Raw genomic sequence first — 16,261 nt, 5'->3', positions numbered from 1 at the left:
GAAAGAAACCAGGTTGTAGTTAGATCTCTTAGCCGGGCCAATCCGAGGACCTTAGTGATACGGTCTCGGTATCGTATTGCTAGGATCGTTTCTTCCATCTTTGCTAGAGTCTTGTCTGTGGTTTGGCTTGCCATATCGGGGCAGAATGAACAAAAATAAAATTCCTGCCCCGAGTCCCAAGATTAATGGTAGGCCGTCAAACACAGAATAGACAAAATTCGGGAAGATGCCCAGAACTGTTTCAAAGGGTGCTAACAGTCCCGAAAAAACTGTCTTAAATACATGTGCGATGCCACTGGTATCAGACATGTTTAAGATTTGGCTTAACATTTATGCGAAATGCGCGGGGCAATTTGTCGATAAAAGAGACTGTATCTCTGCCGATATCCTTGCCATTTGTAGATCATACGTTTCTTTGGATGACGTTAGAGGCACAGTTGTCTGTAAAAGAATGGACTTCATTCTGCTTAAAGTATCAATTCGAATAGAAGAGATATTCAACGAAGGCCATAACCCAGCCCCCGTATCTGGATTGCTGTGTGGATACAATACTTGCATACAGCAATCGACCCTGGAAGTTACGGTCATGAGATAAGCTTTCCCTGGCACCATCCCACAACAGCTGTGGTCACTTATTAAAATGTAACTCCCGGTTACTAAGCTGTTTTAAAAATGGCTCTATCTGTTTTGCAGGCGTGCCATGCAGGTGACATGAAAGGTTATTTGAAGACCCTTCACAGGCTCCATGCAAGTTAATACCTTGACACAGAAGTGTACCGCTTAGTGATTTTTTACATTTGTTACCACTAAGGAATACATCCTTTTTCCCTTCACTATAACATCTGTGTGTATAGGGTAAATCCCATGTTGATTTGATGTATTCTTTACCCAACTTTTCATACTGGGCTGCTTTTGGCAGTATTTAAACTGGAAAGTTGTTATCGGAATTGAAATTGTTCCGTGTATTATCCATTCAATGACAGGTCTCTCTGACATTGTCAATGGTAATCTCTCAAGTTTTTCAATGCTCAGAATTGTATAATCTGCTCCTTTTTGTGCCAAACTGATTTGTTTATCAGTAAGGTTAAAGATACCGAATAATGGCGTTGTGTTGATTAAACGCCATGGTACGTAGCCTGAACGCAGATTTTGCAACGTCCAACCAAGCTGTACAATAGAACGTAATTGAGACTGTCCGTGTTGTAACATTAGTAAGTCCTGTTCTGTTATATCAATAGCAGATGATACAATGCTGTTCAATGACTATATTCTGGAGGACAGAGTTGTTAACCCATTGTCCACTACAGAAAGTGATTTTTCCAAATTAATACAATCAATTTCTCTTATTTTCTCTGCTGTTTCAATTTGCATTACTTTCCAGGCTTCGTTGTACGCAGTGTATATACCGGCCGCTATGAAACGTTTTTGACGCTGTTTGCGTGGTCCCATTATGAAATCACGCAAGTCAGCACCGTCTTTAAGGAAAGTCAAGTGTTGCTTAATTTCAGCCAATATGGATTTCTGTAGCCACTCAAGGCATAGCTTCCCTACACTGTATGTTGTAACTATCCCTGGATGTTGTCTCTGGGAGTATCTTGGGTCTGGCCTGGTCATTTTGAACCCCTGTGTTTTGTTCAGGAATCTATCTTGACAGTTGTTTGTGTCTGATGGCCAGATCAACCACTTTTTCCAATCAGGATGTGTTCTGTTTTGGTTAAAAATATGGGATATGTCTATCTCCACATCTGTAGTGCTATCACTATCAGTTATGGGTTTCGGAATAGACGGTGTATTTAAGTCTTTTATCTTAGCTAAGCCAAGACAAGTAGTTTGTTGAATTGTGTCATTCAAAAATATCATTTGTTCTGGGATCATGCCGGCCCTAAATAATGCTTCTAGGCCTTGCACTTGCCAATCTTTGTTTTTGTTTCAATGTTGTTTTTCCAAAATTCGAAACCAAATGTAGACATTTTGTCATAAAAATTTTCAGAAAAAATCAATTTAGTATTTGTCAACATTGTTTTCATTCCTGTCCTATTTAACATTTTAAAATAAAACGTTTTTGGATCACTGTTGTTAAACCCTGAGAAGTACTGAAATTTCTCATAAAATGTTTTCGAGCTGCCTTTTGGCGGTGTTGGACAGTGTTCCCATTGGTGATAAGATAAAACATTTCTAGGCTGTGCAGTTTTATGCAAATAGTGATCACCAAAGTGGTTATAACAGTATAACTCTTCATAATTCGATGAACCCTTTAAGTAATCATGTTCAGTAAATTTGGCTGACATTACTAAATCTGACATCATATTATTATTGTTTTCAAAGTCCCAATTATCAGAGAAAATACTTGGTTCCACAAAGTCACTTAATGAAACCTTGAACTGGTGTGGATACTTCAAGAGCTCAACCGGGCCAAAAATGCCATATTCAGTTCTGTCCCATGCTACCCCACCGGGTATTGGTTTGGCTGAGATGTTTACTGATGACAGTTCTCTTTTCTCGATGTAGGAGGATGTGTGAGGCTTTAGGACCAAGTTGATGTTCTGACTTGCTGTGTCCATTGTACTATATTTTCCATCAATGAATTTTCCCAAACATAGAACCATGATGAGCCAAATCAGGAGAGTAAGTACACCTAACACAATCCAAAATTCAATCCATGGTGAAATCAGATATGTTTCTTTTAGTTGAAGAGAAAGTTCAATTATTTTTTCTTTGAAAGTTTTTGTTGCAGGCGTTTCTTCATGCTCACTTGGATCTTCTGAGAAGTCGTCGAAGTTGATGAAGTAGCCAGATGCAGTTCCGTCAATTGTTGGGATTTTTTCCGGATTTTCATTTGCTTTTGCATTTTTCTTTGTTTCATTAGAATAGACAGAGGCTACATCATTGTAGATTGATGTTTCTTGACGAACTGTTATAATTTGGGTTTCAAGAGGCACACGTTCCATGGCATTATTGCATAGTCCTTTTTTATTCACTGCAGGTTTATCAAATTTGATTAGTCTCTCAGCATGAGCCTCTTGGATTGTAGCAAATTTCGGTATTCTGAAATTTCTTGGGAGTCCACTGGGCCTACTACTTATTATTGGCCACATGATTGTGGTTTTACCAGGTCGATGGATACAACTCGGTTCTCCTTTTTACCAGCAAGGGGCGGTAGTACAACTGATCTCGTTCCGCTGATGGCTAAGACAGGTACAGCTTTTCTGTAAGAAGGCCCAAATTCCTTCTTCACCGCGATCTTCTCTCTGACCAGATCCCCAATCTTTGGAATCCAGACAGGTCTTGCTGGGACAGGTGGTTTTTCTTCAGTGTTTGTCGGCTGTTGTTTCAATTTTATGTTACTCAGTCTTGTTCTTGTTTCATTTAGATCCTGTAAGACAGCCAAACGGTCTTTGATATCAAAGCATTTTTCTTCTACCACTTAAGTGTGACAGTCAAGATCCTGAATTAGCATTCTAGTACCAAACAATAGTTCGTATGGAGTGAGACCTTTTAGAGAATTTCTTGGCAGATTATTAAGACTACGTTGGGCACTTGTTAAATGTTTGACCCACCCATCACCCGAACCTAATACCCTCGCCGTTATAGATTGCTTTATGTCCGGGTTTTTTCTTTCTACTACCGCATTTCCCTCAGGATGGAAGGGAGAAGAGTACCGCAATGCAATGCCCATGCTGTTCATGGCCTCTTTGTAAGCTCGAGAGCTAAACGCAGGACCCTGATCAGAATGTAGCATGCCAATTGCGTATGTGCCGATAAAGACTCGCAAATCTTTTATAACAGTCTCGGCGTCAGTTGAATGCTGCTGGTCTACATATTCAAGTTAATTTGTCTTAATAATTATTGGGACGCATTTTTCTGGTTGGATTTCTGTATCATAGAAAGCCTGAAGCTTTCTAACAAAGATATCAGGGCAGTATTCTGGTCCGGTTCACAGCTGCGATCTCTGTTGCAGTCTGGACAATCCATTGCAAATTTGTAAATTTGCACGCTCATTCCCGGCCACCGGTACTCTGATTGTAATTCTATTAAAGATTTCAAGATATGTTGGTGCCTCGGACCCAGTCCCATGTGTGCGCTTTCAATCAAGAAAACTCTCCGGTTCGTGTTTGGAATTACTCTATCCCCCACTCCAGGGATTTGAGCAAACGGAACGGAGTTTGCATCAATTATGTATGTATTACTGAGTGGATAGTTGAGAGGTAATGCTGCATAATTTCCTTTTAATGAGGCTTTTACTGCCAGCATGGTTTCCCCATGTATATGTTTTTCTGAACGCTTTTCAGTGGCTACGGAAGCCGGTTGAACCGCTTCCGCTGTGGCTGTGTTAGCCAATGAATTCCCTGCAACGTGAACGCCATCACGTTGATGACTCGATGCGTGTATCACGTGAGTCTTCTGTAGTTCTTTCTTTAAAAGAACTACTTGTTCCCAAAGCGTTTTATGCTTTATTATTGCACCTGTGTCATCTTTGTAACCGTTTTTGCTCCATGTCTGCATGTCACTGTTGTAGGACTTGACGCAGAAATGCGAATCACACACTATTAGTGTCGGGAATTCACGATCGGCATTTTCAAACGCCATCTTTAAAGATCTTATTTCAGCTCGCTGAGCTGAACAGTTTCTGATTGATTCAGTTTTGGTAATCATTGGTCTGAATTTACCAGAGCGCCAGCGACCTTTAACAATCGCACACGCTGCTTTGTATGATTTTTCCACTACGTTGTAGTGTTGTGCAAATCTGTCCATTTAGATTACACAAGTGTACTTTTCTAGAGGCAGAATTTCGATTGGCAGAGGATATTCTTGTTCGTACTCTAGATCATCTAGTTTCTTCAGTTTCGGGTCAAAATAGTATTTCACGTCTTCTGCAGCAAGAGAATTTTCCCATTGTATCCATTCTGGATCTAATGCCACAGCATTTAAATTGCGTGTACACGTTAATGCCTCAAGGGCTGATTCTGCTGTAAAAACAATTATCCTTCTGCCTTGGGCTTGGGCTCTTTCTTTTTCTACAGCAGATTGAACCACTATCAGAATTTTTTCTGTAGAACTGGATTTTATTTCAGCTTTAGTGTACAAATGTGATTTGTAAGCTATAGGTACCCTTTCTCCCTCATTAGAGGTCAGGTATGTGAATCCGCATCTTCCTGGGATGACTCGGATTACAAGATTGCATGTGTTTTCACGTGTTTGCAATTTTGTTTTAGTTAACATGTCTGTTTGTAGTGATCTTAAAATTTCTGTGTGTTTCTGAGTCCAATGTATTGGTTTGAAATCAGGTCTTACTAATTCATAGAGAGGTTTAACTCTCTCTGCATAATTTAGTATGTATGTTCTTCCGAAATTCAGGAAACCTAGTATTGATTGTGAATTCTTCAGCATTTTTGGTGCTTGGAGTACAGCACATTTCTCTAACAAATTGTCTGCCAGGCTCTTGCCTTCACTTGATAATTCATATCCTAAAAATAGGACTGCTAGATGGGCAATTCGTGACTTTTTAAAGTTGAATTTGTAACCCTCTGAAGCGAACCCAAGTATTATGGTGTTCACTCTTTTTAAGTGAGTCTCCAGATTATCATCTGTGAGGTAGATGTCATTGACATAGGATAATGCCTCATCATCGTAGATTTGTAGTAACTCTGTTACCCTTGCTGAGAATAATCCTGGGCTATTCTTGAATCCCTGTGGAAGTCTACAGAAGTGTTTTTGTGACTCCATTATTGAGAAAGCGGTCAAATACCTGCTTTCAGGTGCAATGTTTTGACAAAAGAATCCATTTAGAGATATCTAATTTCGTTTTATATTTTTTGCGCACAATGTTATTCATTAGTGCTGCACTGTGTGAGTTTTGTACTGCAAATGTTTTACAACGGGAGTTTAGGTGTCTGTAGTCCAAAACTAGACGATATGAATCGTCTGGTTTGGAGACAGAAAACAAAGGATTGTTCATTTGTGAGGTGCATGTTTTAATCACCCCTTGATATTCAAGTTGATCTAAAATCTCCTTGACTTGCTTTTTAGCTTCTTGTTTAACTGGGTGCTGCCTTTGTGTAGTGGGTTGATTTTTTAACTGGATTTTGTGGTGAGGCGAATCCTCATCCCATCCTACATGATTTTTACATAATGCAGGAGCTTGGGCTACTGCCCATTTTCTTGCAAGTGTATATTTTTTAAGAATTGGTATATGATTAGAGAAGGCAGGCATAATTATTTCTTCGCCATGAGGGCACTCCTTGACAAACTCTGGTGGCCAGTCTTTTTCAGCTAACAGGATGTCATAGCCTTACGAAAGATTATCCCAAAAGAGACTTCTTACTTTCCTCGTCTTGAACCCCCTCTATACGTAATGTTATTTCGTATAATTTATGGGGTTTGCTGACCCCGGTATCTGCAGTTTCCACCTGAATGTATTCATTTGTGTCCACTGTCTCCAGATGATTCATCAGGATCTTGCGAGCTATGGTCACTTCTGCTGCGCTGTCTAGCATTGTCTGGGACCACTCTCCGTTTTTCAGCTGTGTCCTCAGAATCCTCGGCATGTTTAATCTTAATACTTGCTACCTTCTTTCTGGGATATTGTGATTTATTACTTTGATGAGCAGGTTCCTTGTCTTTGGACTTGACGTGCTCTTCTCTGTGTTCTGATCGTCCTCTCCTTTCCGATTTCTGTGAGGAAGATCGAGAAAGATTGAGTGAGAGTGATCGAGAGGGACATGTATCAATATCTTGATATCTATCAGGTTTTCTTAATTTATCCCTATTTCTAAGGTTGTATCTTTTTTCAGAGGGTTCCCTTTGGGGAGACTTGTTTCCTCGGTCTGGAGATTTTTCTCTCCGTTGAGGAGACCTTCCTCTGGACTGGAATCATTTTTCCGTGGGAGTAGACTGCTTATTACCCTCCCAGCTCCTTTTTGGAGTATTCAGATTATTTTTAATAAAGGTTATTTCAGGATTTTCAGTTAGTTGTGGTTTTACCGGTTTCCCACCCAAACTATCTCTCCCTAGTTCTTCATAGGATTTTTCTATGATTCTGGCAAGTTCAAATGGTTGTTCTGCTATATCTGTCTCCTTCAATTTCTGGCGGATCGCCACAGATGCTGCTAGTTGAACTAATTCTCTCTATGCCTTTGTTAATTCTTTCAGGAAGGGTTTCGCAGCGGTCGAAGCGCCTTGGGACCCTCCGGGTAAGTAGTGCGCTATATAAATGCCTATACATACATACATATACATACATAAATAGCAGTGTAGATGTAGGACTGAGGTCATCTAGGTCTCTACTGACTATGTTAGACTTAATTTAGGTTTGCCAGCTAGCTCAGAGGTCACTAGAAACGTTCTCGAATAAATAGGGAGGGGTTAACTTCCCTGATTCAGACAAGAAGGGATTCAGCTTCTGACACCCGCATAAACATGACAACTTTGCTCCTTCAGAATAAAGAGTGTATCTCTAGAGTCGTGTGAAAACAATAGACGGCTATTTCACTCAGTCAATCGTGCATACTTAGTTTCACCAGAGTGCAGAGAAATAGAGAGACTGGCGTTTTCAATAAAAAGGTGTTATTTTATTGAGCAGTTTTCTTTCTCATGGAAGAGAAATTAATTGCCACAATTGCAATACTTATTATGAAGTAAAGTGCGTACAGTAAAAGTAGTATTACTAAATAATACTGTAAAAGCATAGATATGGTTTCTTAGCCATATGATACTTAAAATAGATCAAATATATATAAATACATAAAACCATTGACTAACGTACTCAACTGGTGCTTCTAACTACGCCTACCCCGATGTACCTGACCTAAGCCTAATACTTGGGAAGGAGTAAGTAAGTAGCAGTTTAAGTTAAGTTGGTTAAGATTGTTTTTGCCAAGGATCTGATTCAAGAATTCTCTTTAAGGGTTTAGTCAGCTCCGTACCTTAGTAATAGAATGTGGGAGGTCTGGTATCTCTTTCTTCAGGACTCAATCTCCCAGCAAACCGCAAGGGTGACTCGGGAACACCGGAGCTGGATTTTCTCGGCGTGAGAAAAAGTAGCTTCTCAGGCGCGTCAAAGGGGAGGGGCGGCTTCCATAGGCTCTCGCATCAGCTGGGCTCTCGGGTAAGTAGATAGCCGCTCTGCTCCAAACCACTGTGTGTTTGCTTAAGGTAACCGTTGGTATTTTATACCTGAAAGGTGCCGGGTTTGACGTAAGGTTGGACATAAGACGTCACTAAGAACTAACAGTTCTTGCTAGACTCCAGGAGATCTTGTTCAAATCAAAACAAAAGCAGGGGGGGAATTTCCAGGGCTGCTGGAGGCTTGGTTTGTTTAAAGAATGTGTTGTGCTTTCTAGGAGTCGATGGGAGTAGCCGTGCTGTGCTTTGGACTGCATGGGCTATTACTGAATATGGATATGATTCTTATGCCTTTGTAAGGATATTATTGATTATAATCGCACAAGGGCATGAATCGGGAATATCAAATTAGGGTCCTAGATAGAAATACAACAATACAACGCACGTAGAATAACGTTGCAATTCTGGCTCTTGTATCCAATTATGTTCGCGATGAGGAATACGCACTCCCGTTAAAAGTTAGACCGCCCGCAGTCTCTTTATGAATATAGCGTAGCGGCGTGTGATGGTGTCCATGCCTCGATAAAAAAGTGCATATGTCATTGTTAAGACCAGTTAGGTGAGTGCCGAGACTGAACACCCAACGTTGTTCTTTTTCCAGCAGGCCATCTTCATTGTGGAGTTGCTCAATCACGGTTCATTTTAAGTCATCCATGCTGTGCGACATAGTTAGGTAGTGACTTGCCATCTATTTGGTGCTCTTTTTACAGTGAACATTACTCTTGTGCTCACCAATACGGATCCTTATTGGTCTTGATGTCATGCCGATGTATTCTTGACTGCATGAACACGTGATCATATATATCACGTTTCTGCTGTTACAGTTTGTGAATCCTCTTTGTTCCCAGACTGCGCCATTTGTGAACGTGATGTTTTTACTCCTTTTCATGAGATTACATGTCCTACATGGGTAATGACCCTGTACAGGTGGGAGGGTGGTGGTAGCCAAATTCCCCACAGGTTCACGTGGGGTCTAGTATCGACCAAGATGTCCTTCAGGTTCCTGCCTCTCTTGTGGGAGAACATGGGTTTAGGAAAATCGAGACTCCCGCAATTGAGAATTCTCCAGTGTCTATTCACTATTTTTGACACTTGATTTGAGTGTTGAAAGTGGTTATGCAAATGGGTCTTGTTTCCTGTTATTTGGGAACACGGTTTTCAAAAAGAGCGTCTCTGTTGTTGTTTCTTGCCCGTTTCAACCCTCTCTTCACAATCCGTTCTGGGGAAGACCCCTATGGTGAAGCATGACACCAAGGGCCCTTTTGGTGCGTGAGGAGTATTTAAGCAAACACTGTGTGCGTCCTACCAAGATAGGAAACACACTATTGTGAACCATATTATTCTAGCTGTACAGAACATGAGTCTAAAAAGATGCTCTCTTTTGAACCCTGTAACACTATTTTGCCTGATTGCGATACCAATGATGTGGAAGTGGAACATGGCTGTCTCAATGTCACCGAACTGTGCACCAAGCCACGTCCTGATATTATGGCTGAACCCTTGCCTAAATCTGATTATACTCTATTTGTAGAAGGCTTGTGTCTTAGAGACAATGAAGGACATTTATGGGCTCATGATGCTGCTTGCACAATTTCGGGAGTGGTGGAAGCTACCTGGATTCGAGGAGTATGCTCCGCACAGGTGGAAGAACTGATCGCTCTTACTAGAGCCTGCTGTGTTTCAGACCAGCTAAAGGTGAAAATATTCAATGATATGCAAGGAAAAAATAAGCACCCAGCAGTTCTAAGAAGTCTAACACTTGCCTGGGAAAAACACCATTTTTTGTTGAAAACTCACCCACCAGGGCTACTCCTTGGTGGCATGCTTCATCATTGGGTCCATCCAGTCCCGCAGCGGAACGGGGCATGATGTGACCTACGAGCTACGCTGGAGCACTTTAAATGACTGGGGAATGGTGTATTTTAAAAAAATACCTAGATAGTAGGTTTTTTTTGTTTTATCTGACACCTATTCGGTAAACAGGTGCGAATTTAGGAAAAAAGGGGGTAATGTTCCTAATTCTAATGGCACACATGTTTCTAGCTATACCCCTATTAGCTATTCTTCAGGACCTAGGGAATTCACTATTTATTGTAATTGGCAAGTGCCTGGTTCCACAGTCATCCAAACCACCGAAGCTTACATGAACGAATGCCTAAGACTACTAGGAAAGTGTTATAAACAGGGGGTAACCCAATTGGAGTCAAAGGACCTGGGTGTCAAGTATTATAGAAAAAATGGTCCTAGACATTAATTAAACATTGACAATGTCAGCATAGATTACTTGTTCATTTCACTTCAAATAATCATCCGAATGAATCTGTAATGGTAGATATCAATCAAACCAGAAAAACCATATTATCCCAAAGTATTTGTTGATGCAAGAAAAAGAGAAAGAACAACTGTGTCTCATCCAATCCAAGAGACTGTATTATTTAATATACAATTAGAAAAACAGCATCCTAGGATTTTTTCAAACTAAAAAATCACAGTTATTTACATAAGGGGTTCATTTGTCAGGAGACGTGCATAGAGAAAAGTGATAGTAAGTGCTCATGTGTGAAAGCGACCAAAGAGGTCAGTGAAAAGATAAAAGTTAAAATACAATGAGGTTTTTCGAACAGGAACTAAGGTTCAATCTTTAGAGTTGAACATAAGTGAGCCTGCCCTCCACATTTGCAAAAAATGTAATTCTTTCTTGCTGGTACATGATTGAAAGATCCTCCGTATTCTGATTGGCACAAGGGAAAGGGGCGTAGGAAGAACACAGGTGCAGGCTCGGGGAAAGTATGTCGATGTTTCGACCCAAGGGTAAACAGGGTAACTGATTTCCTCAGGGGCGGGTCTTCATCAGGACGAGGGAAGAGTAGAGACTCACAATGCACGAGAAATAAAGTAACCCCAAATTGAGTGGGCACCCTTGAATGGTGTGCCACTAAATGCGCAATCAATCAGCGCCCAACAGCCTTGGTATGACTCAGGCAGTTCCAACGTGCCAAACAGCACCACGATCGAGTTCACATATACATTTTCTGGGGTAGATGTTAAAGATGTAACTTAATTACAATCAAGGGAACGGAAGACGTCCACCTTACTCCGTTCACAACCGCTGCCTCTGAAGCTGTGTCAGCTGTGTCAGCTTCAGAGGCAGCGGTTGTGAACGGAGTAAGGCAGACGTCTTCCGTTCCCTTGATTGTAATTAAGTTACATCTTCAACATCTACCCCAGAAAATGTATATGTGAACTCGATCGTGGTGCTGTTTGGCATATTGTAACTGCCTGAGTCATACCAAGGCTGTTGGGCGCTGATTGATTGCGCATTTAGTGGCACACCATTCAAGGGTGCCCACTCAATTTGGGGTTACTTTATTTCTCGTGCATTGTGAGTCTCTACTCTCCCCTCGTCCTGATGAAGACCCGCCCCTGAGGAAATCAGTTACCCTGTTTACCCTTGGGTCGAAACGTCGACATACTTTCCCCGAGCCTGCACCTGTGTTCTTCCTACGCCCCTTTCCCTTGTGCCTATCAGAATACGGAGGATCTTTGTTATGTTATGTTATGTTATAGTTTTGGTAAAGCGCAAACAGCTGCCCCAGCAAAGAGGCGTCCCGGCGCTAAGGAACTACAGATACTCTACTGAGGATGGGAAGAGAGGGGAAGAGGTGGCCTAGGGGGAGGGGAACAGGTGGGTCTTGATGGCCTTCCGGAGGGGTAGCCAGGTTATCCAAGGAGCGAATGTTCTGTGGCAGAGTGTTCCAAAGCTTGGCTCCCAGAACCCTGAAGGAGCGACCGCCAGTGCGGCAGAGCTTTGTGCGGGGTACGCTCAGTAGGTGTTGGCCTGAGGAGCGCAGATTGCCCGCGGTACATAGGGCATAAGGAGAGGTCGCAACAGTTATGGGCGTCTGAGTTTAATGATTTTGAAAGTCATAATGAGGGTTTTAAACTGGATTCTGGAGTCAATAGGTAGCCAGTGCAGCTTACGGATCGTGGCTCTAGCGGAGCATCTGCGAGGAATACCAACCAAGGCTCTTGCCGCAGAATTCTGCATGCATTGCAGTCGCGCTATCTCTCCTTTGTTGGCGCCAAGAAGAAGAACATTGGCGTAATCTAGGCGGGAGAGAATTGTGGCTTGGACAATGAGTTGACGAACCTTGGCATCAAAGAAGCCAAGTATGGGGCTGAGACTCCTCAACAGACCAACACAAGTAGCTGCCACTTTTTTTGTGTGGGTCTGAAAGTTGATTGAGGAGTCCATCCAAACTCCTAGGTTTTTGACCAGGGTTTTGGGAGGTGGGATGGTGCCTAGTGACGAGGGCCACCAGTGCTCATTCCAGTAGCTGGTGTTCTTTCCAAGGAGCAGCACCTCCGTCTTGCCTGCATTGAGCTGCAGGCAGTTGTCCGTCATCCATTGGGCCACTGCAGCAAGGCCATCCCTAAATCTCGAGGCCGAAGTGGAAGGGCCTTCCGTGAGAGTGATGGCCAGCTGCGTGTCATCAGCGTAAGACACCAGCGTTAGGTCCCACTCTTTAGCCACTTTCGCAAGTGGCTGCACGAACAGATTAAAAAGGGATGGGCTCAGTGCAGAGCCTTGTGGAACTCCCTGTCCGATGCGATGGGGTTTTGATAGAAATGGGGGAGCTGACACCCGGAAGGATCTGTCTTTCAGGAAGGAACGGAACCATTCCAGGGCAAGACCGGAGATCCCTACTGTCTCCAGACGATTGAGTAGGATGTTGTGGGACACCGTGTCAAAGGCTGCGCTGAGGTCTAGTAGGATCAGCGCAGCACTTTGACCGGCATCGAGGATCGTCCGGAGGTGTTCCCTCATAGCCAGGAGGGCAGACTCAGTGCTGTGGCCCGGTCTGAACCCGTTTTGGGATGGGTCCAGGATGTTGTTTTGGTCCATGTGAAGGGACAGGGCGTTGTTGGCATGGGCCTCAGCAAGTTTGGACAGCCATGGGAGCAGGGAGATAGGTCGGAAATTTTCCAGTTTGGAAGGGTCCAGGGTGGGCTTCTTGATGATAGGGGAGACCCAGGCTTGTTTCCAGGCTGTCGGGACGCTAGCCGATGAGAAGGAGAGATTCAGAATGGAGGCCAGGGAAGGCAGAAAGAATTCGAGAGATTCCATAAATTGAGTAGGTCTCATGGGGTCTGCTGGGGAGTGGGATTTGACTTTCCTGCATAGTTTAGTGAGGTCTTCATATGAGATTTCTGGTATGTGCGTTAAGGTAGAGCCGTTGGTAATGGAATTGGAAGGGTTGGTCGGAGTGGGGAGTGCTGTGGAAATGATCTGTACATTCTTTGTACTTTCTCTACAAAGAACGTGGCAAGGTCGCCACATTGCTCCGCGGAGGAAATGCTGGAGGAGGGAGATTTGTTGCTCTGTAGTTCTTGTACCAGTTTAAAAACGACTTTTGCAGGATTCGAGCTCGAGTTAATTTCTTCTGCGTAGAAGGAGGCGCGTGCGGCGCAGATAGCTTTGTGATAACGTTTTTGTTTGGATAGGTAAAGAACTTTGTCCTCATTATTGTATTCCCTTCTCCAGAGACACCTAGCATTTTTGCAGTCTTTTCGCATGGCTTTTAGGGTGTCGTTGTACCATGGGTTGGAGGGGGAGCTGCGCCCTTTGGTCCATTTGGCTGGGATGAGAGCATCTAGTCCTCTGGTAATCCAACCGTGGAAAGCGTCATAGGTCCTATTGATGTCCTGGTTTGCCTCACAATGGAATTCTCCTAGGGTGACTGGTAGAAAGTTTGTGCCAGGGTCTCTTTAGACGGCAAGTTGGCTCAGTTCTGTTCAATGTTTCTTTAACTAACATAGTCATTTTAATAAGATAGTGGTCAGTCCATCCCATAGGTTTAGGCACGTCTGTCTTAACCTCCGGGATGTTGGTGAAGACAGGGTCGAGAATATGTCCAGCCGAGTGCGTGGGGGCTTGGATTAGAGAATTGAGTTGTAAGGCAGCAAAGTCGGCCAGGAGATTTTTGATAGTCGGGTCTTGAGATAGATCAAAATGGAGATTGAGGTCGCCCAATATAGTGAAGTTGGCTGATCTCATCACTAAGGAGTTCGCCACCTTAAGGAGAGCTTCGATACATTTGGAAGCAGGTCCGGGTGGGCGACAGATGTAGAGGCCTGACAGGGTGAAGTGAGGGCTGGTTATGATTTTGAAACGGGCACTTTCAGAGCCCGGAATTTCTTCCTTGGTGAAGGAGCAAGTAAATTGCTTTTTGTAGATGACTGCGATACCTCCACCTCTCACGTCTCTATTTAGGGTCATCATTAAGTAGTTCTCTGGTAGCGTGAGGTTAGGTATGGTGGTCGAGTCATCGCGTAACCAGGTTTCGCATAGGAAGAGAATGTCAGGATTCTCGTCAAGTAGGAGGGTGCTAACCTCTAGGTAATGTTTAGTGAGCGACCTGATGTTGAGTTGGAGGACGGTGAGAGGGGTAAGATTGGGCGAGCCTCTCCTCTGTCTAGAATGACGGGGGCTAGGTGTGGTAAAGTGGCAAGACTTACATTGAAGGCATGTGCAGCCAAGGATGCCAGATGCCAGATGTCTCTTCACAGCTCCATCCAGGGTTCAGGGCGATAATGAGTTCTCTATCATAATGACGGAGTTCCCGTGGAGCTCGGCCAGGGGGACAGGCGAGAGGCTATGTCTTGGCGATGACGGGCACAGACAGGCTTGCCTTAGGCGCGACTTCGGCGCGCAAACGTCGCGCCCGCTGCGCTCGTCCGCTGCGCGTCTGGGAAATGCACATTATTTATGGATAGGAGGGAAGGCGATCGCGGGGGCGTGGCTTCTGAAAAAGAGGCGTGGCCTGCGGGCGTGCCGGAATGGCGGCAGGAGTGTTTGTTTGTATGTCGTGTCAGCTCTAAATCCGCTGCGCGATGCCTGAAGCCAGAGCAGAGGGTGAGTTTTAAAAACACAGAAATATTGCAGTGACAATCAAGTTTTCAAGTTTTAAAAAGAGGTTCTCGCTTCCGGCTTCCGCCGCAGGAGCAGTGTGCAGTACAAGTGGCCCTCTTATTCAGCGTCTATATGTAGTGCCGGTGATCGGGGGCATGGCCTCCGAAAAAGGGGCGTGGCCTGTGGGCGTGTCGTAATGGCGGCAGGAGTGTTTGCTTGTATGTCGCGTCAGTGCTAAATCCGCTGCGCGATGCCTGAAGCCAGAGCAGAGGGTGAGTTTTAAAAACACAGAAATATTGCAGTGACAATCAAGTTTTCAAGTTTTAAAAAGAGGTTCTCGCTCCCGGCTTCCGCCTCAGGAGCAGTATGCAGTACAAGTGGCGCTCTTATTCAGCGTCTATATGTAGTGCCGGTGATTGGGGGCGTGGCCTCCGAAAAAGGGGCGTGGTCTGCGGGTGTGCCGGAATGACGGCAGCAGTGTTTGTTTGTATGTCGCGTCAGCGCTAAATCCGCTGCGCGATGCCTGAAGCCAGAGCAGAGGGTGAGTTTTAAAAACACAGAAATATTGCAGTGACAATCAAGTTTTCAAGTTTTAAAAAGAGGTTCTCGCTCCCGGCTTCCGCCTCAGGAGCAGTGTGCAGTACAAGTGGCGCTCTTATTTAGCGTCTATATGTAGTGCCGGTGATCTAGGGCGTGGCCTCCGAAAAAGGGGCGTGGCCTGCGGGCGTGCCGGAATGGCGGCAGGAGTGTTTGTTTGTATGTCGCGTCAGTGCTAAATCCGCTGCGCGATGCCTGAAGCCAGAGCAGAGGGTGAGTTTTAAAAACACAGAAATATTGTAGTGACAATCAAGTTTTCAAGTTTTAAAAAGAGGTTCTCGCTCCCAGCTTTCAATCACGTAACAGCAAGAAAGAATTACATTTTTTGCAAATGTGGAGGGCAGGCTCACTTATGTTCTACACTAAGGATTGAACCTTAGTTCCTGTTTAAAAAACCTCATTGTATTTTAACTTTTATCTTTTCACTGACCTCTTTGGTCGCTTTCACACATGAGCACTTACTATCCCTTTTCTCTATGCACGTCTTCTGACAAATGAATCCCTTATGTAAATAACTGTGATTTTTTTAGTTTGAAAACAACCTAGGATGCTGTTTTTCTAAACGTATATTAAATAATACAGTCTCTTGGACTGGATGAGACACAGTTGTTCTTTCTCTTTTTCTTGCAT

At 43.7% G+C, this 16,261-nt stretch overlaps 1 protein-coding gene across 1 annotated transcript in view; it reads left to right on the top strand.

Moving 5' to 3' along the window:
- The window catches only part of LOC147732896 (uncharacterized), a 37,190-nt gene extending 27,415 nt beyond the window's left edge, over positions 1–9,775 (top strand). Inside the window, exon 2 of the mRNA XM_086954956.1 lies at positions 9,653–9,775. Coding sequence (XP_086811082.1) covers positions 9,653–9,775 — 123 coding nt within the window. The remainder of the gene's footprint in view (positions 1–9,652) is intronic.
- Positions 9,776–16,261: the final 6,486 nt, after the last annotated feature.

The sequence above is a fragment of the Lissotriton vulgaris genome, chromosome 2_1 (genome assembly GCF_964263255.1).
Source record: "Lissotriton vulgaris chromosome 2_1, aLisVul1.2, whole genome shotgun sequence".
NCBI classification, from domain to species: Eukaryota; Metazoa; Chordata; class Amphibia; order Caudata; family Salamandridae; genus Lissotriton; species Lissotriton vulgaris.
This window is presented reverse-complemented; position numbering and strand designations above follow the sequence as displayed.